A 24455-nucleotide genomic window follows, 5' to 3' on the forward strand; every position below is an offset into this window, starting at 1 on the left:
TTGCGAGGCCAGAGAGAGGTCCCTCAGGACTGTTACATTCAAGAAAGCAGGAGCTGGGGTGTGTGTAAAGAAGAATATTAAAAACAGAGATAATGACTGGATAGGAACTGACTTCCCTTAGGCTGTAGAACAGTAGAGTAGTTGCTCCTGTGTCTATAGAGTGAGTAAATGTGGGTGGATATAAATCGCATACTGGTTGTAAAAGTCTATATATCATTAATAGCAGCTGAAGTTAGCACAACAGAAAGAATCTTTACAATCTTATTTGCTTTTCACTATTTGTGCTGTTTATTTACTTTTTTGCATTTCCTTCCACTGACTGCTCAGTTTCACTCTCATAGCCTAAGGGGCCTGATTTCAAAGGCACTCAGCACACACAATTCCAGCTGAAGTCAATAGGAACTGCAGGTATTCAGATCCTAGGTTAGCACCGCTCTGACATATATGGGTTTCCAACATACTAGATCTCATGTGCTCTCTCTCTCTCTCTCTCTCTCATACACATACATTTTTAAAATTGAAATAACTCCCCCCCCCCCCCCCATACACACAAATATTTCTATTCATATTAGTTTTAATTAAATCTGGATCTTTATAAAACCTAATTCTAAACATCCCTTGGGTTGGCAGTCACAGAAATGACAGCAAATTAAGGGTTAATGGGGCTAAACCCCATATGTAGGGACCTAAGAGGCACAAGGAAGAGTCTCCAACTGAGAATTTGGACTACACTGAAAATGTGTTAGTACAGACTGCAGTGACCCTTGGCAACCTTTTCTGTCCTAATGACCTTCCAGGTGAAACACTGAAAAAACAAACAAAACAAGAACAAACTGCAGTCCATAAGCTAAGATCACACGCAGAATTGGTTTCATTCCAATGCTATTTGGGGGCTGCATCTTGTCCTTGCAGATGGAAAGACTCAATGATCCAAAGGTTTTATCCCCTCTCTCTATTAGATCTTGTGTTGACATCTCACATCTTTATTTTAAATGGCTGTTTAAAGAGACATGGTTAGTTTACGCCCCAGATTTCAGTTTTGTTTAGGAAAAAAGCAAGGATGTTCTCAGGGGTTATAAAGTCTTATACTAGAAATGGTTTCATGAAATTAACCATTTCTGGGGAAATAGACACTTTTAAAATATATATGTAATTGAAATTTGAAATCCTCCAAATACAACAGAATTGGAGTGTGTTAGAACCGGAAATCTATATCAGTTTTCTGTCCGTGATGAAGGAAATGCAACAAGTAAATGAATAGCAGCAGTAAATTACAAAAAAAATACCCCCAACGTTCTAACTTATTAAAACTAGGAAGGAATTTTTTAATTAAAAAAAAAAAAAAAAAAAAGTAGAATTTTTATCTTGACAGTGTCCCAACATTTTCAAATGGCTGCCGGATTTTGGGCTCTGTAGTTTTTGACACCTCCCCCCCAAAATGAAGCACCTTAGCCCAGCGGGCCCTATCGAAATTTATGGCCCAGAGTTGAACTCGCACAAACATAAGGAACATGTATATTTGCATTTCGAACAGGAGTTGTGTTTCAGGATGAAAATTTGAGGTTCATCATTCTGAATATTAATTAACACTTATAACCTGGTGTGTTAAAATAACATTCTAGGGTGCAAGTGGTGGAAATTTTTCTCTGGCCTATCAGTCTGAAAGTCCCAGCAATGATTCACACCAGGAGGAGCAGCATCATGAGTGATTAGGTTGGTCAAAGACATTTTGTGATGTTACAAGGGGTTAATCCCTGAAACAAGGCAAGGAGAGTTACCAGAGCAATAACAGTTCACCCCACACCACCAGGTAGTTTGTGTGCTCACCATCTTGTCATGTATTGGCTTCCAGGAGAAAGCCTAGAAAAACAGGTAGTTTGGGACATTCCCTGAAGATTTACGATTATTAGGACAGCTACCGTACCTGTCAGCATAGCAATCTTGCACATCATGTCCCAGCCTTGCTATTTGTTGGACAGCACCATTTAGTTAGTGGGGGATTGGGGTGGATGCATTTAACGTTGTTGGGTTTTGCAAATGAAAAGGAACTGTAATTTTGTTGCCTGCATTCTGTACCTTTAAATTATTATTTAAATGTTTCCGTAGCACCAAGGAGCTGCAAAGGAGTGCTCTCTGCCTTTGCAGTCAGTTGTCATTGGGTGATTTGGCTCAGGCACAGGACATTACAGAGCGAGTCAATGTGCGCTCTTCCCTAGAGACTTAGTTTCAGAAACTTAGGACATCCCAGCAACAAAAGCAGGAAGAAACCAAATGTTACAGGAAAGGCGCATCTGATTGCAAGGGTGAGTGACTGCCCCCATGAGGTGAGTGGCTGCACTTGGAATGCACTGTTAGATAACTGCTCAGCCCAGTCACAAATTCACCTACAGAACATCAGTGATGGAAACATAGAAGCAGCATGGTGGTACCTTGCGATGCTTCACAGTGTAGTAAAGGATGGGGGCCCTGCCGTCGTGTCGCGGTCTCCACACCAGCTCGTAGCAGTCCGTCTTGGACGTCCTGGGAGAACTGAGGATGATGGGCGCCTCAGCCGGAGACACCTGCCCTCTGTTAGTCATGCACTGGAGAGATGCTTCCAGCGCAGTAGGCTTAGGCCTTTGCAGCATGGCTTTCTCCTTCAGAGCCTTGTCGCTGGACGGTGGCGTGGGGGACTGAGCTGAGCCCGACCTGGAGTCTCGCCATGGCTTCATAGTTGTTCCTGAAATACGAGTTGGGGGTGGAGGGAGAGGGGGCAGACAGAACAAATGCCATTTTAAATCACCAGTAAATGCAGAGATAGTAGGAAGCTACCTAAATTCTCCTGCTAGCCCTGGTGCCATGAACCTTAGAGGAACCATAGCCAAGCTTCTCAAGAGGTGTTAGGCTGCTGCATCCATTTCACTCTGTCTGAACGACATATAACTATAACACACCCCTCCTTCTCTCCCGCAATAACAATGGGGCACATGGACACTGGGGCTGATTGCAGAAGGCAGCTTCCTATCACTCTGTAGCACCTCTTACCACAGACAGGCCCAATGGGGCCCCAGCCCTTCCTGTCATGATAAAACTCGAAGGAGACAAGTGGCACTTGTTGTAACATAGCCAGCTCCTACACTAGGATCTCCATGTCTCCTAGTGAGAAGCCAGCTGGGGGTGCCCTAGCAATTTGGAGGTAAGCTGCTAGAAGAGCAGGACAGCTGAAACGCAAGCAGGACAGAAAGGAGGTATCAGCCCTTTCATACTCCAGTCACTTATTTGTACATTAGCCCCTTGAATTAAAGCACCGATGTCTGCGGAAAGGTAACTTGTGAACTCTACTGAAGACTCACCAGGCTGGGCGGTCCTAAGGTGCACCATGGCTTGTGCACTGCCAACTTCATTCTCTGCCACGCACTGATATATCCCGTCATCCTCAGGCCCCACACTCATCACCCGCAGGGCCTTACGGGACAGCCGGAACCGGTGGTTGGAGGAGAGAGGCACGGCATTGCGCAGCCACATGACCGAGGGCTGGGGGTTCCCTCGCACCTCGCAGGTGAACTTTGCACTCTGACCCCAGGGGATGATCTGCTGGGACAGCTCCATGGTGACCTCAGGAGGTTCTGTAGGGCAAAAACCATGAAACAACAACTTGCTTTAGCTCTAGCAGAGAGCACAGCACTACCATGATTGGTCATTTGCTTCTAGCAGAGAGAGGGGTTGGAAAACCGAGCCTCAACCAAGAAAAGTCCTCCTCCTTGATGGGTCCCCCAGGGATCCACCCTGTCGCCCCTCCTCTCCAGTCTCCACAGGAGATCACTCAGCGAGGTGGTGAGATGCCACACGTCCAGTGTCAACAGTATGTCAATGATACACAGCTGTATATCCCATTTTCCCCCAGTGCCACTACAAGGGTGTCCTGATGCCTACAGGAGACCAGCGCCTGGATGAAATACAGCTCGCTCAAACCAAATCCGTTCAAGTCCCAGCTAATGCCTGTCGGAAGGGGGAAATGCTTTGCGGAATTATCTGGGACTTATCTTCCTAAACGTTCTTCCCTCAAATGGAGCCTCCTTATCCAGAGACTCTGAAGTCCGCTAGGGTTCCTTCCCATGCAGATTTCAATGTACCTGGAAAGCGCTAGATACTACACTAATGGGTGCTATAAAGTACCCAAAGCAGAAATATAAATAATGGGAGATGGGATTCCCCAAGGGGAGTCCCCCACCTTAGACTCACAGTGGAACCTGTGGGTCAAAGGGGCAGGTGACGGGTCCTCAGGGGCAAATCCATCACCTCACACTAAAACTGGCGCTAAAGATGCCAGCAAGGAGGGTGGATTCACTTCACATTATAATGGAGGTGGGGCAGATATTTCTCTCTGAAACAGGCGCTAGGAGAAAGCCCGGGCTTTTCTGGGGAGACGGGAGGAAAGCTGCAGTACTACTCACCAAACACCTGAACGTTATAGAATATGAACACGGTTCCAGCCTCGCCCACCCCATTATCAGCCATGCAGCTGTAGGTGCCGGAGTCTTCCTCGCTGGTGGCGTCGATCAGCAGGTTGCTGAGCAGGAAGCGGGTCTTGTTGTAGCCAGAAATACTGGAGCCGTTCTTGGCCCAGGTGACCCGGGGAGGCGGGATCCCGCTAGCCACACATTCCAGGATGAGGCTTTGACCTTTGATGACGATGATGGTCTGAGCCTCCGGGGGATAGATTATCCGTGCCGCCTCTGCTGTGGAGCCTGGTGAGGTGGAAGAAGAAAAAGAATAAGACACCGCAGCTCCTACGAATGGGAACAGTGCCTTGTACAGAGCACTGACCTGGGGCAGCGGCACCCCAAGAACACTTGTTTCCTCCGGACAATAGGACAGATGGACGCACCATGCAGGCTGAGAAACTTGGTAGTTCTTATGCGACCAATGTGCAGAGGACCCAGTCAAGCAGTGAAGTTCAAACCCTTGCTCCCAGGTCTAAATGCTCCTCAGCGGGTATAACAATTCCACGGGGTAGCCGCATGCGCATGCAGCACAGAGAACAGACCTCTCGACCTTCTACTGTGAAAACTACAGCCCTCCACCATCTGCTGCAAAGGAAGTTTTCCAGGAGCGAATCCTGGCAGTCCATACATAAAGCTACAATAATAGAACACAGAGGCTGCAAAAGTAAACACTCAACAGTCAAGAGGTGCCAAAGATAACGTCGCACACACAAAGAGGGATGGGTTGGAGGCCAGGAACCCAGAATGTTTAAAGGGAGGCATCTTACGTCGCACGCGGAGTCTGTCACTGGAGACGGAGGTTTTCACTTCCTGGGTCACGGGGTTGTAGGCAGCACACTTGTACGTTCCTTCATCCTCCTGGCTGGCATTGACTATCTGAAGGTTCCCAGATGGCATGATCAGGTAGTTGTCTGTAAGGGAAAAGAAGAGAGGACCTTTCTCTGTGAGGAGCTATTCTACCAGCCAGATAACAACTCAGCAGTAGGTTTCAAACATGCCTGGGCAAAGGGAAGGGAGAAGGTGGGCAAAGAGGAGGGAAAGAGAGCACGGTTCTCCTGGAAATAAGCTGATTCAGTCTCAGAATCGGGATAAGGCGAGAACTGATTTGGGGAGGAGGGAGATGAACGGACCTTCTGGTGAAGTTGAAGTGTCACAAGTACAGATGGGCTCAAGTGGCAACGTTCAGACCTGGATTTCTGAACCCTTGGGAAGTTTTTAGGGGTTCAGAGACGGGGCTTTGGTTCTGACCCATCTCACGGGGGCGAATAATTCATTTTAACAAAATTAAGCTTAGGATTTATTCAACTCAGGCCCCCTCTTTTTTCTGTTTGCAAATTGTTGTTGAGCCTGGCTCCCTCAGGCACGGCTGCCTGGGGACATCACAGAGGCCAGGCAGTGGCTCAGAAAGGAGCAACTGTGGGGGAGACATACATTAGGCAGTGGGCAGAGAGGGCTTATTCTCTGCAAGACTGGAGAGCTAGAGGGAAGGGTAAAGGCAGAGCCAGCGGATATGGAGACGTGACAGAGCTCACTGGGACAGAAGCATGGGGTAGCAAAGAGAGTAGAGGGACCCTCCCCTCCCTGAATGCAGCTCACCTCTGGAGGCCTCCAGCCACTCCTGTTTCACACTGTAGCGCACCTGGGCTTTGGGGTGGCTTTCGGGCAGGTCACATGCAATCACAGCTGTGTTCCCTTCATCCACTTCAATCACATGCTGGCCATCAAATTTGAAGTCTTTGATCTCTGTTAAGAGGACAGTAACAGTAAGTCTTAGCACTGGGGTGGGAAATTCAGGAGTTAATGGAAAGAAGTAAAAAAACAACAACACCCCAACAACCTGAGGTACATTCAGTACGTAAACTTGTAATTCAGCTAGATTCCAAAGCTGGAGTAAAGCACACAATGGGGAACAAGACAATGCACATAGTTAACACTGGGCCCTTCTATCCTAGGACTTCCAAGAGCTTTACAAATATTGATTTGGCTTCCTGACACCCCCATGGAGCAGGTCTTCCATGTCCATACAGATTAGGCTGGCTCAGTGCACAAAGCTAGTCACGCTCTGGATCTTGGTTTTGGTGCGAAGAGTATCCTCTTCCTGAGGTCTGACCTTTACCATCTCAGGTTTGGAGTCAGGACCCAGTTTAGTGCATCTTGGCAATGGATGGTACTGAAGGGGTGCCCTCGGCGATGAGTGGGACTGGGCTGGTGTCAGAACGCTGCTCCTTTCTATCACCTAATAGCTCCAAAAGGGGCTCATCAAGAAACTTTGTGAATAAACTGCTTCTGGGATGTGTATGAACATGAGAAATCCCAGCCCTAAAAGGTAACTTACTGAGCAACTGAAAATTGAGATTCGAAAGGTAAGTGCCATTTCAAACATAACTGTAGCCATGCTGCCCAGAAGCTACCACAAACATTGTGTGCAGACAGGGTTCAAAGGCTGGGTAATACAGAAGAGAGGATTACATCATGACCCTTTGACTTCGCCTGAACACCTGAAATATGGTTAGAAAATGACATCCCCTTCTGATAAGTGGGGAGGACGGTCTTGAACTAGAAAATGTGGGGGCTGTGAGGATTAATTCATTAATGTCTGTGAGGTGTTCTGAGATCCTCGGATGGGAGGTGCTGGAAATGGGTAAAAATATTTGCTGCCCAGATCTTCCTCCTCTTGATTCAGTTCTACCCCTAATTATGCATTCACTGCTCCTACTGACTTCACTAGGAACTTGCTGGGTTGCATCTGGGGGAAGAATTGTACAACTGTGAAAGACTCAAACTGGGTTTTGGGTTCTCTCTCACCTCACATGTCCTCAGTGCCATTGCCATCTCCGGACAGCTGGTATACACCAAATCGGGGGTGGGAGTGGGGCAAAGCTTGCTTAGCTGATACCAGGGAAAGACAAAGAGCAGGATCAAGTGTGACGGTTACTATGGACAATGCTTTCTGGATCTAAACTAACTGTTCAGCCCCTGGATAATATGGTGATGAATGCTATGCATCCTCCCATGCTATACATCCCAAACAGATGGATTAGACCAGTGGCTCTCAACTTTTCCAGACTACTGTGCCCCTTTCAGGAGTCTGATTTGTCTTGCGTACCCCCAAGTTTCACCTCACTTAAAAACTACTTGCTTACAAAATCAGACATAAAAATACAAAAGCATCACAGCACACTGTTACTGAGAAATTGCTTATGTTCTCACTTTTACCATATAGTTATAAATCAATTGGAATATAAATGCTGTACTCACATTTCAGTGTCTAGTATATAGAACAGTATAAACAAGTCATTGTCTGTATGAAATTTGAGTTTATACTGACTTCGCTAGTGCTTTTTATGTAGCTTATCATAAAACTAGGCAAATATCTGGATGAGTTGATGTACCCCCTGGAAGACCTGATTGAGATCCACTGGTTTAGACAGATGAGAGCATAGGAGTAGATAGATAGATTCAAGAGATTTAGAAGGCAAACTTTGGGCATAGAGGGTAGGGTTACCATACGTCCGGTTTTTCCCAGACATGTCCGGCTTTTTGGTAATCAAACCCCCGTTCGGGGGGAATTGCCAAAAAGCCGAACATGTCCGGGAAAAATACCGGCCGGGCACTTCCCCTCCCGGGCTCCAGCTGCTCTGCTCCGGGGGCGCAGGGTCCGGAGGCAAGGGGGCTGCCCGAAGCCGGAGTGCTCGGCTCTTAAACAGAGCCGAAGAGTCAGGGGAGGAGCACAGCAGCCGGAGCCCGGGAGGGGAAGTGCCCGGCTGGGGGCGCAGGGTCCGGAGGCATGGGGGCTGCCCGAAGCCCGAGCGCTACTGGCTTCACAGTTTGCCGGGCAGCCTCCAGACCCTGCGCCCCCGGCTGGGCGCTTCCCCTCCCGGGCTCCAGCTGCGCTGGGGAAGCGCCGGCCGGGGGCGCAGCGTCTGGGGGCTGCCCGGCAAACCGTGAAGCCGGTAGCGCTCGGGCAGCCCTTTTCGCGTGGCTGGGAGGGAGGAGGGGGAGTTAGGGCGGGGACTTTGGGGAATGGGCGGGGAATGGGCGGAGTTGGGGTGGGGAAGGGGTGGAGTTGGGGCGGGGTCAGGGGTTGGGAAAGGGGTGGGGCCAGGGCCCGTGGAGTGTCCTCTTTTTTTATTTTTTAAATATGGTAACCCTAATGGGGGGGAGGGGGAAGATCATAGTATTTCAACTCACAGACTTGAAAGATTTGATCTGGAAGCAAATGGAGAAGAATTAATATGGAACAGGAAGTAAAAAGTCATTTTCAGAGTCCACTTTTGTGACCACAACCACCACTTCAAACTCTTCCATTGCCTGAATACTAAGCATCTCCGCACAGGGAATTCTTGCTCGAGTCAAACACTCGACAGCCACAGGCTGGTTTACCACTAGATTATTATTGTGTCCTAAGGTTCCCCCACCCCCAGTTTGTTTGGGGAGCTGTTGGAGGGGATGGGGGGGAGGTCACAGAAAAAATAGAAGGGAATTATTGGTCTCTATAAAAATTAAAATGAGTTTGAAAGATACCGGAGAGGGAGAAAGGCTCTAACGACTGGCTACGAACCGAACTTTGGCCAAGTTCCTTTGTCTGCTGACCCAGTTACCCACACCATGCCCTGAACACACACCACGTTCCTGGGGGCTAAAAAAAACCCAACAGAGGGTGCCTTTGAGAGAGATGAGAGTACCAGACAAAGAGGAACAGATCAGGTTTCAGAAGGGAAGGCATTTGACGTGACACCTGCCTGCTGGTACATTTGAGAAATCCATTAGGAGAGAATGTTTTGACAGAGCTGTTCACCGCCCCCACCCGCCAGCCCAGTCCTCCACCTTCCTTCTCCCCTGCTGTCTACATTCTTCCAGCTGCACTTCTCAACCAACTCCACATGAGGCAAAGAGTTAGAGGCCATAATGGAAACACTGCAAGGACTCTCTGCTAGTCTTTATGAGCTGACTGACCCCTTCTCATCAGAACCTGCTCCTCCACCACCCTGCACAGCTGACCCTTCCTGCAAAAGTTCAGTGACCTCAGAGACACACCAGCTGGACCATTGCCTCACCATGGAAATGTCTCTGTAAGGAGACTTTAGGACTCAGATGAACTCAGTATGAACCCTCTACACTTTGCTACACCCATTAGGGGTGGGGATGGAGAGCAGGAAAGTATCTCTCTCTATTTTTTACTACTACTCAGAAGACTCGGAGCAGATACCAAGGTGAAATGGCCTGAGTCAGGTAGCGCTTCAAGTCTACGCTAGCCACTCAGAAGCTGAGAGCAGCAATGCAGCTGAGTTTAAGACAATTCCAGTCCCAGACTAGTAGTGGCAGAATTGCCAAACCCACAACATCAAAGACCAGAAGATAAACCAAAATAAACCCAGGAGACCTATTTCCAAACCCATTCCTGGTGCAGATGCTCCTGTAGCCTATATGTACACTATAACATAGTAGCATTGGGAGCCAGTGCATCTCAACTCATAGGGCAGGGAGATGCATCTACTATAGCCCTTACACCAAGTTCGGGAACCAACCTGTTTGAAAGTGCTTTAAACAAAGTTCTAGCTAGCCTGGTTCCTGGTAACAGTTTGACCAGCCAGTGTGGATGAAATCAACCCATGTTTAGAAAGCATGCTCCGACCAACTGCAAGTAAACTAGAACATGGCTCTTCTAGCAAATGTTTGCAAGTGTTTCCTGAGTCCTGCAAGCCCAGCTCACAGGAATGTTAAAGAGATGAACATTTATTTCAGGAATTTGGTTTCAGCAGCTGCTATGGGGTGATGCTATGTCTTTGCATTGGCACACTAGGTCAAGCAGGTAATGGCATTGTGTTTTGAGGATCCTGCATCTTCAGCACCTTGCAGCAATATGCTATGACATTGCAACAATACTCAAAGTTGCATCTTCCCTAGCATGACTTAGCATTGATACACTTCTTCAGAGTGGCATGACCCTGCATTGAAATGAGACCACATTGCCTCTTCAAAGCATAATGTAACAGCAACGCAGTATGACCTACACCACCACGACTTTGCGCAGAAGCGTGCCATTATCACAAACACAACTATTTTGTTCCTTGGAACCAATACAAATCCAAGGCCCGCACAGCCTCAGGCAGCTCAGAGAGCAGGGATCAGAAGAGCTCGTGGATCGCAGACTACACATGACCTTCCCTTGGCAGACCGGGAGAGTGGAAAAATGTGTTTTCATTCTCTGGGATTTATACCAGCTCTCCAACAGCAAAGACAACTCTGGCTCCAAGGTTCTCCCACCCACAGTCCTGGAAAAGTGACATGAAATGTCTCAAAACAGACTTTCTGATTAAAGCAAGATTCTTTTTAATTTTAAATAAAAACCAGCTCCCTTGGCAATGTGCTGAAAAACCTTCCCAAATGTAAAACGTATTAGTTGTCAGGCACGTTGTTTGGAGACGGTTCTAGTGCCCAGATTCGAGAAGCGGGGGGTGGGGAGGGAGAAAGGAGGGAGAAGGTTGAAAAGAGAAGGAGAGGTTTAGCAATGTCATAAAAATGATTTGCAGCGAACGTGCTCAAGACTTCAAGAATTTCCTGGCATCATTCAATTTAAAATAATAACAATAAAAAGCAGGAATAAGAGTGAACTTCAAAAATGTGATTAATCCTTTAAAACAAGCGGAGAAGGGGAGCCATGTTTCCACTGAGTATTAAAGCCAGATGAAGGTTAACTCTTAACATGCAGCACATTCTGTTCCTCTGATAATAAATGTTACCCTTGGGGAGGGGAAGGGTGCTGGGTGTTTTCTCCTCTGACATTTGATCAAGGGATTAAACAGGAAGAGACACAAACAGAAGAGGGTGTAGAAAAGGAGAGAAGCAGAAGTCTGCCTGCCCATATCACACATACTTCTCTGATCATCAAAATATAAACGAGCATCAGGAAAATTAATGTGCACCCTGGTGGTCTGAATTAATCACGGCCAAATTACGATCTCAGAGCCAAGGCCCAGGCTCCAGCAGTGCTGGCAGGGGTTTATAGACCCAGAAGAGGAGAGAGGCCTAGGAGCCAGTGAGCTTGGAGAAAGAACAGACCAACACCTCAGATGCAGAGCAGCTCACCAGTGAACATAGTTCTTTAGGACATGGAAAATAACGACGAGATTTCTGCAATTAGAGACAGTGTTTCAGATACTGAGCTGGGTGTATAGAGCAGTAGCGTAGCTGGGGGGGAGCGGGGCAGCGGTTGCTCTCCCACTGAGCACAAGTGGCGCCTTTTCAATTTCTTGGTGCCTTTTTAATTTTTACTCACCCGGCGGCGCTTTTACTGACGGGGCGGCGCTCCAGCACTTCGACGGCGGGTCCTTCACTCTCTCCGGGTGCGTTCGGCGGCACTGAAGGACCCACCGCTGAAGTGCCGCCAAAGACCCGGAGCGCCGCCCCGTCAGTAAAAGCGCTGCTGGGTGAGCAAAAGCGCCGCAGCGGGTGGCGCCTTTTTTTGTGATCGTTCCCCCTGTTCCTTCCACCTGGGTATGCCACTGGTAGAGAGGGGAAGGATCGTCCTGAGGTTAACACACAGATCTCAGAGTTGGGGATTCCTGGGGTTTATGGATGCTTGTGCCACCCACTCGGTGTGCGGTCTTCAATGAGTCGCTTTGTTTTTCTGTGCTTCATTTGCCCTCATCTTTAAAGCAGGGCTATCATCTCCCTTCCACACGGGAGGGTGCAGAGCTAAAGGCCGGTGAGACGGGCAAGTAGGACACTGCACCCCATATTCTTCAGTGATATTATGATGATATGATTATGGCATAATGATGATGCATTTTGTACAAGACAGGTCATGTGAGGTATCATTGGAAAAGTTAGGAGTTGCTGAATATGATTAGCCTGTTTTTATGCATGTATCATTTTTTGTATCTAAAGTTAGGAATATTGACTATGTATCTGTATTTCAATCGTGCTTACTCTGGGTGACACCCACAACTAGCCTTTCTAGTACAACAATGAAGAAGCCAGACAGTGCTGATGGCCCATCAGCAAAGACAATGGACCCTGGAAGAACTTAACCTTCCTGAGAATACTCCACACAGCCTGTAAGTAACAGCTGCTATGACTCAGCAAGGTATGCAAGGGCATGTGATCAGGCCACTTGTCTCTGGACTCCATCTTGGGATGTCAGTGTTTTTCCACAAACTGATTTTGGGACAAAAAGGTTCCCGCCCTATGCTAAAGCTATATAAGACAGGGAATGACATCATCTGTGGTTCTGCACTCCCCACAAAAGAGGACTCCTGAAAACACCTGAGAAACAAAGACTGGACTGGTGGAAGTGCTGGATCCAGGCGAAAGGGATTTTCTAGCCTGTGTATGAAAGACCTGGGGTTCCAAGCTATAAACCAAGTGCAGCCTGTCCCTTAAGAATCTGGAAGCCTGCTGGTAACATCTCTCATAGTGAGAAACTGCTAATTCATATGCAGTCTACCTAGTATGTTAAGCTTAGTTTGCATTTTTGTTTATTTGCTTTGATCTGTTTGCTATCACTTAAAATCTATCTTTTGTAGTTAATAAACTTGCTTTTGCTTTATCTAAACCAGTGAGTGAAATGCATGGGAAATCGTAGCTCAAGGGGCAAAGGCTGTTGCATTTTCCTCTCCACATTGGGGGGGAGGAGGGAGAGGAGGGTGGCGCAAACTCTATGAGCTTACACTGTACAAATCCCTGTGCAGTGCCAGACAGTATAATTCTGGGTTTATACTCCAGGGGAGGTGCATGCCTGGGGAGCTGAGAGTTACCTTGGCTGTAGCCCTTCTATTATTGATTCATGCTGTGGCTGGTCCGAGAGCCTGTATGTAACTGCAGCTGGGTGTGTCCCTACCTGGGTGAATGCTGGAGGAAGTGTAGGACCGGGAGCGGGTCTGCAGCTTGTCACAGCAGCACAGTGAGAGAGGGAGCCCAGGCTGGTGGGTCAGAGGGCTCAGTGGTACCCCAGTTCCAGGTGGCACCCCAGGGGGGAACCCGTCACAGGATGGTCTTGAGGTTAACACACAGATCTCAGAGTCGGGGATTCCTGGGGTTTATGGTTTCTTGTGCCACCCACTTGGTGTGCGGCCTTCAATGAGTCGCTTTGCTTTTCTGTGCTTCATTTGCCCTCATCTGTAAAGCGGGGATAATATCTCCCTGCCGCACGGGAGGGTGCAGAGCCAAAGGCCGGTGAGACGGGCAAATGTCAGTGGGGCCTTCCACCCCCAGACCTCCAGGAGTACCACCCTTTGATATCACAGCAGCTACTCTGCCAGTCCAGGGAACAGGGGGACCACCGCCTCTTCCTCCCTTCATCTCTCAGCCCAACAGCCTGGTCTCCGGGGGAGCTGAGGGTGAGGAAGTGGGTGGGAGTGGAGAGAGCCAAGAGCAGTGATAGGGGAGGCAGTGGGGAGCCATGGCAAGCAGAGAAAGGAGAGAGGCACCAAGAGAGGAAGAGAAGGGAAAGATAAGGAACTTAAAGCACAGGACACAGAATATATTATTTTGACTAATTGGTTATTCAAAAGTTTAATGCCAGATTGTTCCCGTAAATGTCCACCCCCCACAAATAATGTTTAGTTGTATTTGTAAATGGCTTCTACCCAGGCCTCTGGAGTTCAAACCTGCCTCCCCTGGGGCATGTTTGCCTGTGCGCACTCACAACCTACATACAAACAGGTCTCGCAAACAGAGGGGCAGTGTGGTCGTATCTGCGCTGAGGTGCTGCTGCAAAGAAAAGTGCCAGTACTATCGCACCTACCCGGCCTGGCCCGGTGGGGGTGTCACGTGAGCCGGAGGGACCCCAAGGACTCCTTTCTGCAGGCAGGTGAGATGGGGAATTTTGAGACCAGCAGAAGCTGCGGGTGACAGCTTCTCCCCAACACTCACTGACCGTCTGTATTTGGCTCTGCTCCCCACATCCGGCCAGCTCCTACCTGCCTCACCAGCTTTCCTATCCCCAAATCCCATGCTAGACCCTACCACTGCTCTATTCCCCTACTCACGGTCGTTGCCCATTAAAATTCACTGGGGAGCTGCGATAGCCCAATTCATCACTGTCCATGAAGTGCTTTGAGACCATCAGATGGAGGGCACTGGGGATGGCTGAGCTCCAACTGTGCTGAAGCCACCGTTTTAAGAAAAATGGGGGCAGCTCTTGTTCTCTTTAGGATGGGCTGTGGACAGAGAGAGAAAGCCAGCCTCTGTCTGTGCTTGTGCGCTCATGCCCCTGCCAGCACGGCAATGGGCAGGGCGAAGAATCATCCTAGGACTAGTAGGAGAGCCCTCGTTTGGAGGAACTAAGGCCCTCAGGTACTACAGCAAGGGGGCCAGGTAAGTACATGGACTAGACAGATCAGATCGGACAGACACAAGTGGGAGACCATGTGGAACTAAAAAGTACAGGCCCCAAGGGCTTGAGCCTTCCCTACTGCCTTCACGCCAGGGGTGGAGAAGGGTCACTGAGTGAAGTAGGGCCTCTGAGAACAGGAAATGGCAAGGACTGAGGCTCCTCCAGTACAAAGTGGGGAGGGGGGGTAGTTATTCCTCACTAATCCCCATTTTGGCTGCCAGAACCCCATGGGGTTAGAGCTCTCCTCCTGCACTAAGCCATGTCCCAGTTGTCGGCCTCCTCCCTGTGAGGAGTAACAGACGCAGCCCTCTCCGAGTGCCACAGCGAGACGCGCACAATCCCATTCTCCCCACCCCCTTCATGCATTCCTGTCCTCTCAGAGTCACCCCCTGCCCCCAGCAGCAGTGGTCAGATCCCCTTCAAACAGCTCCTCACGCGCACACCCCTCATCGTATGCTAGCATCCCATCACGTCCCCACATCCCGCCCAACCCCCACACCACATTCCAAGCTTGGTTCCGTGCTACATCACGACCAACGTGCCATGTCTCCGCGGCAGACGCCCCTCCCTTCTGGTGACTGACTCAGGAAGCGCCACCTGTGTTTTCATTTCCTCCCCCCCCTCACGCCACCCCAGGCCTTGTAGCCAGAGGCGAGTCAAGCGAGCAAATGCTTTTTCAAGATGGAGATGAAGTTCCCCCTCCATTGCGTCAGGGGAGTCATCAGCTGAGAGGTCCAGCCAGTAGGAAAATGAATGGGTTTTTCTTTAGAAGACAGCTGCAAATTCCTAAGGGACCCCAAACATGCCCCAGAACAGGGGTCACAGCCCACTGGCACTTTGCAACAACACCAGGCTTGCTCCCATGTGCTTAGCCAACGCTGAGGGCTGCTCTGCTACTTTCGTTTCTAGAAGCTGAAAGGGCATGAAGGAATGACCCTCTCTGGTCCTAGAGTGTTTCCAATATGTATGTCCAGCAGCCTCCCCCCCCCCCCCCCCCCCAAAAAAAGCACTCCTCTGTCTCCTCTTCCATTGCAACCAGGTGATTTGACAAAGAGAAAACCCAGTTTAGTATATTCCTCGCCTCCCACAAGTGCTTATCTGAGGAGGGCGGGGGGGGGGGGGGGCAAGAGTTCCTAAGATGATAAGAAAAGGGATGTAAGTAGCAAAGTAGCTCATCATGCACTGATTGGGCATTCAACAGGCACGTAATTGTCACTTGCCTCCATTTGGTATTCAGTGGGATCAAATTCAGCCCTGGCATGAATAGGTGCAACTCCAGTTGAAGTCCCCACGAGCTGCTCCAGCTTACACCAGTACTGTCTTTGACCTTTGTGTTAGTGGCTTTTCCTGCTACATCCCCCTCATCAGTCTTTTTGTGTAAGTTACGCTCATTTTGTGTGCCTGCTGAATAGTGCACGGTCCATTCCTTTGCCACTTCCATCCACTCACTCTCATCCAGCAAAGCACGTTTCAGTTCAAGCGTGCAAGCAATCCCATTGGCTTCCACTGGGCTACTTGCATGCTTAAAGTCAACATGTGCTTAAAGTCTTTTGTTGATGACTAATTTTCAGCAACATGTAACTTTTACCACTGTTGTCGTCCCTCCCAAAGCATTCCATGGGAGTCACACCCACTTAGTGCAGAGTGCACTTCATTCTTAGGAGACTACAAGAAAAAGGGGCTTGGAAGGGGAGCTGGGTGTGATGGCAAAGAGAAGAAACAGACTATATTCCTACACCCAGCGCTGTGCTATATATTTTAAAGTCAGGCAGCCTTTACAGAGTCTCATTCCATCCTTCAGCCCCTGTGACCATGCACCGCCCCATTTAGGCTGCCCTGGATTCCAATCACTCTCAACATAAGGGCTAGGACCCGGAACAGCCCAAGGGACTGGGAATCGGATATGGAGCCTCTCTAGATGTCCTATTCCAATGCAGCTTAGGCTGGTAGTGATCAAGGTCATTACCATCTGTTCTATGCACTGGGCTTGTGTTTGCGGGGGGGGGGGGGGGGAGAGAAGGGGGCATCACTCCAGTTCCAATAAGTTACCCTTCTAGTACCCCAGCCACATACACCCAGAAAGCATCTGCACCGTGTCTGAAGACTTGAACTGAACACTGGCGAAGTGATCCTTGTTCTGTTGCTTTAAGAACTCCACCTCCATCCCCTTCACAAATCTCTCCCTTCCTGGGGGCTATAAAACTATAGCCAGCTTTACCTCTACTGCCGGAATTAACTGCTAGTCTCAATCAGTCCTCTGAGTTAGCCTGATCAGAGATCGGCTCAGGCGTGCCAATCAGCCACGTACCCCGAAAAGTGCTGCTCCTTGCTTGTCTCTTTCATGTCCCACCCTCAGTTCCATCTTCTCCCCCTTCCATCCGGGGCTCTTCCCAAGGTGGGATCTGTTCCAGGGCTCCCCACTTCTCTCTGCCCCCCAGTGGGTTTCACTCTGTCCATTCTCATGGCTCCCTCTGCCCAAAGACAGCAGGGATCGTGGTGGGAGCTGCCCACTTAGCCATGTGCCAAGATGATAAGAACATAAGAACGGCCATACTGGGCCAGACCAAAGGTCCATGTAGCCCAGTATCCTGTCTTCCGACAGTGGCCAATGCCAGATGCCCCAGAGAGTGATCCAGCAGGCCCAGCAGCTTCCCTGCACGGCGCTGAAACTCGATGGTATGGGAAGAAGACATAAGTTCTCAGGGGACAAGCCATGAAGCACAGAGGGCTCCACAATGGGTTACTGTCTCTCACTTATTTAACCCACCTTCATCAGTTCACAAGCCCCATTCAGTGGCATTAATAACCATCCCCCTATTGGTGGGAACAAAGCCCATTAAGCCCTCACCCTCCTTCTGCAACTCATCTGATCCTCCTAGCTCCGCTCAGTGGCAAGACACTTGTGGCGATGGGGAGGTCTCACTCATCCTCCCCCTTCCCTGATTCCAGCTCAGTGGCTCAGGCCAAGGACCATTTATCTACCTGATCTCTACACCTCGTGTCAGGCCTGGTAACTGCTGTTATTAATATTCAGTCATACTGGCAGGCCTGTGCTAACTGGAAGCCCCAGGCATAACAATTCACCCCAAGTTCTCTCTGGCTTGGTGGGGGTGAGGGCAGGGATGGAGTATACATGGGCCTGAATCAACACCAGGCCAACTTCTGGGGCCCCACTACAGTACTGGACGTGGTTATAGCTGGAGTCTGTCTCAGGGAGGCTGGTGGGGACTTCCTGCACACTAGCAGCTCGATCACAGCCTCGGCAAAGGATGCCTGTCTCCCCTCAGTCACCAGAGCCGGAGGGGGAAGGCAGCACCCAGGTAAACTGAACAACGATGCCTTTGTCCAAGCAACGACATTTAAGAAAGGCCTGAAAGCAAACAACCGTACTAAGGAGCGTGCGTGCACTGTTCTCCTAAATACAAACCATGCCCTTGGTAATCCCATCCACCTCTCCGCTTCCCTCCTGGGCCAGCCCACCGGCAAAACACAGCCCCCATTCTGCTCTGGAATGTGTTCTCCAAAACTTAATCTAAGTGCAAAGCCCAGGCCAAATCCCCCGATGGCTTCAACCCAATGACAGCCCCCTCCCACCCAGCCTCCAAGAGCAAGAGCTGCTGTTCCACTCCACTCTCCCGCTCCTTCTCCTCCTACCCAGCCCGGCCTAAACATTTCACTTCTGATTAATGTCTTGATGACAAGCCAATAGTTCTTGGCTTTAACACAAAGCCGGCCCCCGTTTTGCACAAACATCTTCTCTCCTTCAATTTCTTAGACATATCCCCTTCCCCAGCAACCTCCCTGCCTCCTCCCAGGACCAACTGAGGGAGTTTACGAAGGAGCTCTGTCCATTGGGTATTACGGATAATGGCAATCTCCTCATAGACACGCCCTGTCACAAGTGTTACCTCTGAACGCCCCTCCCCCCAGCGTCAGCATCTCAAGAAGACCATGTCCCCACCTCAGTTAGGGTTGCCGACTTTCTAATCGCACAAAACTGAACACCCTAGCCCCGCCCCTTCCACAAGGCCCCGCCCCCCACTCACTACATTCCTCCTCCCTCAGTGGCTTGCTCTCCCCACCCTCACTCACTTTCACTAGGCTGGGGCAGGGGATTGGGGTGCAGGAGGGGGCTCCAGGCTAGGGGGTGGGGTCGAGGGATTTAGAGTGCGGGAGGGGGCTGCAGGTTGAGGCAGGGGGTTGGGGTGTGGGAGCGGGTGAGGGCTCTGGGGTGGAGCCAGGGATGAGAGGGTTGGGGTACAGAAAAGGGCTCCAAACTAGGGGGTGGAGCCGAGGAATTTGCAGTGTGGGAGGGGGCTGCGGGTTGAGGCACAGGGTTGGGGTTCGGGATGGGGTACGGGCTCTGGGCTGGGGGTTCAGGCTCTGGAGGGGGCGGGGATGAAGGGTTTGGGATGCAGGAGGGGGCTCCAGGCTGGGGCCAAGGGATTCGGCGTGCAAGAGGGGGCTGCGGGTTGAGGCAGGTGGTACGGGCTCTGGGCTGGGGCCGTGGATGAGGGGTTTAAGATGCAGGAGGGGGCTCCAGGTTTGGGGGCGGGGGCTCAGGGTTGGGGCACAGGCTTACCTTGGGCGGCTCCCGGTCAGCAGCGCAGCGGGGGCTAAGACAGGCTCCCTACCTGTCCTGGCACCGCGCTGAGCCCCAGAAACGGCCAGCAGGTCCGGCTCCTATGTTGGGGGGGGAGGGCAGGGGGCTCTGTGTGCCTCTCTTGCCCGCAGCCACGGCTCCCCCATCTCCCATTGGCTGCAGTTCCCGGCCAATGGGACTGCAGAGCCGGTACTCGGGGCAGGGGCAGCACGCTGAGCCACGTGGCCCCCCCACCTAGGAGCCGAACCTGCTGGCCGCTTCCAGGGCACAGCGCGGTGCCAGGACAGGTAGGAACTAGCCTGCCTTATCCCTGCAGTGCCACCAACTGGACTTTTAACGGCCCGGTCAGCAGTGCTGACCAGAACCGCCAGGGTCCCTTTTCGACCGGGCGTTCCGGTGGAAAACCGGACACCTGACAACCCTAACCTCAATACAAGGTGCATTTGGGGGTAGGGGTGGCTTCAAGATACCAACATGAGTGCCTCCCCTGCGCAGGGTGTACCCCAAACTGAGTGTGCTGCCCCAGTCGAGACGCACCCCTAACTCAACACACTCTCTGACCTGAGCGTAGATCCCAGCCTGAAACAAGAACGCCCATCGGAGATGTGTCCCCCATAACATTTACCAGGGTTCGTTTTGGGGAATTTCCATCACTGACCAATTTTTAAATCAAGCTTCAAAGTTATTCTAAAAGATCCGCTGTGGGAATTATGTGGGAGAAGTTCTCTGGCCTGTGTTATGCAGGAGGTCGGACTAAATGGTCACAATGGTCCTTTCTGGCCTTGGAGTCTGTGAATCTTTTTCCTACAAGACACACTCAAATATGAGGGTAGCCCCCGGAGAGGAGCTATACCCTGAGGTACTAGCGCAGCCCCACAGCGTGACACATGGACCAAAATTAACGTGGCTCCGTGATCTCAGGTCTCCCCAACCCAACCAGCCCTGATACAAGACCCGACCCTCCATACAAATAACGCAGCAACGTGAGTCAGAAATGCCCTCTGGAAAGGAAAGCACACCCCAACATAATTTTAGACACTGGGTGTGAACAAGGGCACCTCGAAGCCTCCCTTAGAGAGACAAGCCTTGATACAAAATGCATCCGAGTATGATCATGCCCCCCATGCCCCCAATAAATGAATCTGCTTCCCCCACAACATGAGAGGAGCTCAAAGAAGAGCCCGGACCCCCACCCCTGTTGGCTGTACGCAAGCACCGCCTCTCTTAAACAATACAATAGCACCCCTCTGAGCCCTTCCTCTCTCCGGCCTGGAATAGCAGAGTTTCCTTTTAATCTGAAGGAGGCAATCCCAAGGCCTCTCTTCCGTTCTCCTGAGCATTTGTTGGGGTTGTATTGGTTATTTACCTCACCCCTTCCTTTCTCTCCTCCTTTACCCCTCCTTCTGTGGGTGATCTTAACTCTTCCATAGGACACCAGAAGGGACAGCTTTTGAGAGCTTCATAATAGGGGGGCTTAAGAGAAACCTTCCATGTGACCAACCAAAGCACTGATCCATGGTGCAGCTGTGACGGCCAACACGCTAGGAATTGAACCGGGGACCTCCTGTTGAAAATGCAGGGCTACCGCAACTTGAGCTAAAGAGCACAGCTCCTTAGGTGAGAGCTTTAACAGACTCCTCCTCTGTGGATCGGGTACAGGTGGTGACATGTAACACACACGGATCAGTAAGTTACACAGTCCAAGAGGTGATGTGGCTTGCAGTGTCCTATAACATAGCCCATAGCTATATTCACCCTGCGACTGCAGGGTGGAGAGAGAGATTCCAGGAGTTTTTTTGTTGATATAGTCTCAACCGAGAAGTCAGATGCCATGAGGATACCTAGGTGCCTTAGAAAAGCCTAAGAGTGATACCGTGAGACACAGGAAGAGAACCAGGCAGATGGAGAAATATAAATCACTTAATCTATCTCAAGTGCAGACATAGGTACAGGTAAATATTACGTTATTCATTGGTTTATGTAGTTACCCTTAGAAGGTATCATGATACGAGCTTGCAGTCTATCACGTACAAGGATCACTTTGCCTATTGCTAAGGTAGAACACGGCAGGCCTGTGTGTCAAAGATGCTACAAAACAGCCCAGGCCAAGGGACTACTCCAGAAGCTTTGGATCACACTGGGGATCCCAGCATGAGCAGGGGTGCCTGGTGGCACCATGGGATCAGCCTGTCCCACTGTGTCTCAGAGGCTGCCAGTCCCCCAAATGGAGGCCCAACCAATAAGAGGGATCAAATGCAGAGTAGGGGACGGGAGAAGACAAAAAACTACTCACTGGCTAAAGTCACTGTGGCTGGGACGCTGGCAACAACTCCCTCCGGCATGCGGGCGATGCACTGGTACCGGCCCACGGTGTGGTTGTTGAGAGCCATGATGATGAGCTTCCCCAGCTCAATGTGGATCCCCAGCGCCACATCCGACCCCACCAGCTCCTTCCCATTCAGCCTCCAGGTAACGTTGACTTTCGGGGGCTCTACCACACACCCAAGGCTCACCAAGCCACCATACTTTTGGACGGTGGAAGCAGGTTGGACGGTGACCTGAAGAGATTCACCTGCATGGTGGGGGCGAGGACAAGATATCCACATGAGCATCAGCACAGAGAAGAGCAGAGGGAGATCTCCTCCACTGTCACACTACACACCCTGTGCCACTCTCCTCACGCAGAGCAAGTCTTGGAACTGTACAATGACTAGGTCTCAAGTAGAGAGAGATCCAAGCTGGAAAGTCCAGCTCTGGATTTTGAACACCCCAAAGCTTAAGTGTGTGTTTTGATCCAGGGGTTTGGTTTGGTCCATCATAAAGCTGGGGCCATAATTCTGCTCTCAAAGCCTCTGGGTTATTCAGAGTTCTGGTTCAGACCCCCATCTCTAGTCACTACTGAGGCTGCTGCAGTGGCTAAGAATGAGACGGAGAAGCTCTTCTGCTTAGGGATAACAGACTACTTGAAAAACCTGAGCTCCTAGAGAGCGGCTTAGCTTCCAGGAGAAGGACACAGAGGAACTGGGTGTTCAAAGCGTGCAGGAGGCAGGCTAGGCTTGTCCAGGCATTGGAGCAAAGGTAGATTAAAGACTACACTGGGGCCAGAGCCACGAAAATTTTGCCTGCTCACGAAACATGCTGTCCCCTGTGGACAGCCACTCACCCTGGCTCAGCTACAGACATGCAACTCCTGATCCCTCTCCTGGGCTCATTTTGATGTGGCTTGAGCTGTGGGCAGTACACTGAACCGCATGGTTTATCTCCTTTTTGCTGGATCCTATGCTGGCAGTAAGTGGTCAGGCAGCAGGAATCTGCTGTGTACTGCGCATTCGGCAAGTGCACAACTGGAGCCCACTGATCTCAAGGGTCCTTTCTGAACCCTCCCCTGCACTGGGGCAGGTTTCCAGAAGGAAAGGCAGCCTGGAGCTCTCACTTGTCACACAACTTCTTGAGTGCTGGAGACCCTCCCCAGCCCCTGTGACATGCTTCTCCACTGCCACCGACCATCAAGGAATGGCAAGAAGGAGCAGGTTGTGTGGGAGTGGCTATCTGGACTGTGGATACTATAATCACCCCAAAATGGGAATGGATTGTTCGACCAGGTGAGCAGAAGGGGGATCCCCTTCAGCGGTGGGCGCTGTCCGTAAGGTTAATGAAGCAGTGGGGTCAATAACGCCTCCTGCAGCCTGTGTGTGGGGTGGGATGGGGGGAGAATGTCCCGTTAGGACGGGGTGGGGCTGATCCCTTTGAGATGGAAGCAGGGTCCATTCCTTGGAGACCTTAAGGGCCTGCGATTATTTCAAGGCAGAGTATAAAAATGGGTAAGGAGTAAAACTCACCCAAATTAGCAAAGCAGCCAGCAGCTGCTAGGATCAGGCAGGCGACGGCAGCCATTGGTCTCTTCCTTCCCGGGGTCATTGTCATCCCATGCAGCGCAGCCTGGGGCAGAAGGACCTAGGCGGGGCTCCCATAAGCCGCCTCAGGGCCTGTGGCTTCCTGCGGATGACAGGAGGGAGATGATCAAACATGATTCTCAGATGCTTTTTCCTCAACCAGCCCTCCCCAATCTCTATAGAGAGGAGCCCACAAGCCCCAGTGATGGCTGAGACTGAAGGCCCGAGAGGGTGGACAGAGGTAGGTATATGTGTGGTGCCTCCTTCTCCAACTCCCCACCCTGGGAAGTGGAGGATACCGTAGGCACCTCTGGTTTCACTGCCTCCCTACAGGCACTCTTTACAGGACGAAGGGTGCAAGCTAATGCCCTGCGCTGCTCCAGTACCACCTAACCTCCTTAGGGGAGCAGTAGTAGCATAAGGGGCATACGAATAACCACACTTCTCTAGCACTTTCCACCAGAGGAGTCACTCAAAGCACTATACAAACTTTAATGAAGCTTCACAAAAGCCCTGGGTATTATCACCCTTGTTTCCTAGAGAGAGAGAGAGAGAGAGAGAGAGAAAAACTCTGGCACAGGGAGGTTAAGGGTATAATTTTCAGAAGTATACTGATCAGCAGCTCCCATCGACTTCAACTGCAATAGTGTATGTTCAGCACTTCCGTAAGCCTGGCCCTAAGTGACCGGTCCAAAGTCACAGCTGGTCACCCATTGCATCAAGTCTCAGGTATATACAAAATCTCCCAAGGGAGGACACATCCTCAGCTCCCTGTAGAAGTCTACACACACCCCAGGTCAAATGACACCCACTGAACACTGTGCTAGGCTATCAGTGTACAAGATACCTCTTTCAGGAGCAAAGCAAACATTGCCAGCTAAGTGCCGCTTAAGAAGTTTGTTTGCCAAATGCTGTTGCCTCTCTCCGTGGCTGTGGTTATAAGACAGCATTTTGGTTTAAATGCTGGGAAAAGCAGCGAAGGGGCCCACACATGCTCTTTGGAAACGGCATTTATCACAGGCTACAAGGAGAAATTGTTATGTCATCCCTGGATCTATGTCTCCAGCTCCAATTCATAGAGATTTCCCCACTTGATGCACATTTCAGGTTTGAAGGAATCCAACACTGAAAGGAGA

At 50.5% G+C, this 24455-nt stretch overlaps 1 protein-coding gene across 1 annotated transcript in view; it reads right to left on the reverse strand.

Annotated features, from left to right (window-relative positions):
• BOC (BOC cell adhesion associated, oncogene regulated) overlaps nt 1–23350 on the reverse strand; it is a 38031-nt gene extending 14681 nt beyond the window's left edge. The window contains exons 1-7 of the mRNA XM_065415004.1: nt 23266–23350; nt 21720–21998; nt 6081–6227; nt 5252–5395; nt 4434–4727; nt 3333–3605; nt 2430–2719 (exon numbers count right to left, since the gene is read on the reverse strand). Of these exons, the coding sequence (XP_065271076.1) occupies nt 2430–2719; nt 3333–3605; nt 4434–4727; nt 5252–5395; nt 6081–6227; nt 21720–21998; nt 23266–23350 (1512 nt within the window). The remainder of the gene's footprint in view (nt 1–2429; nt 2720–3332; nt 3606–4433; nt 4728–5251; nt 5396–6080; nt 6228–21719; nt 21999–23265) is intronic.
• Between the last annotated feature and the right edge of the window lie 1105 nt (nt 23351–24455).

The sequence above is a fragment of the Emys orbicularis genome, chromosome 1, assembly GCF_028017835.1.
Source record: "Emys orbicularis isolate rEmyOrb1 chromosome 1, rEmyOrb1.hap1, whole genome shotgun sequence".
Lineage (NCBI taxonomy): Eukaryota > Metazoa > Chordata > Testudines > Emydidae > Emys > Emys orbicularis.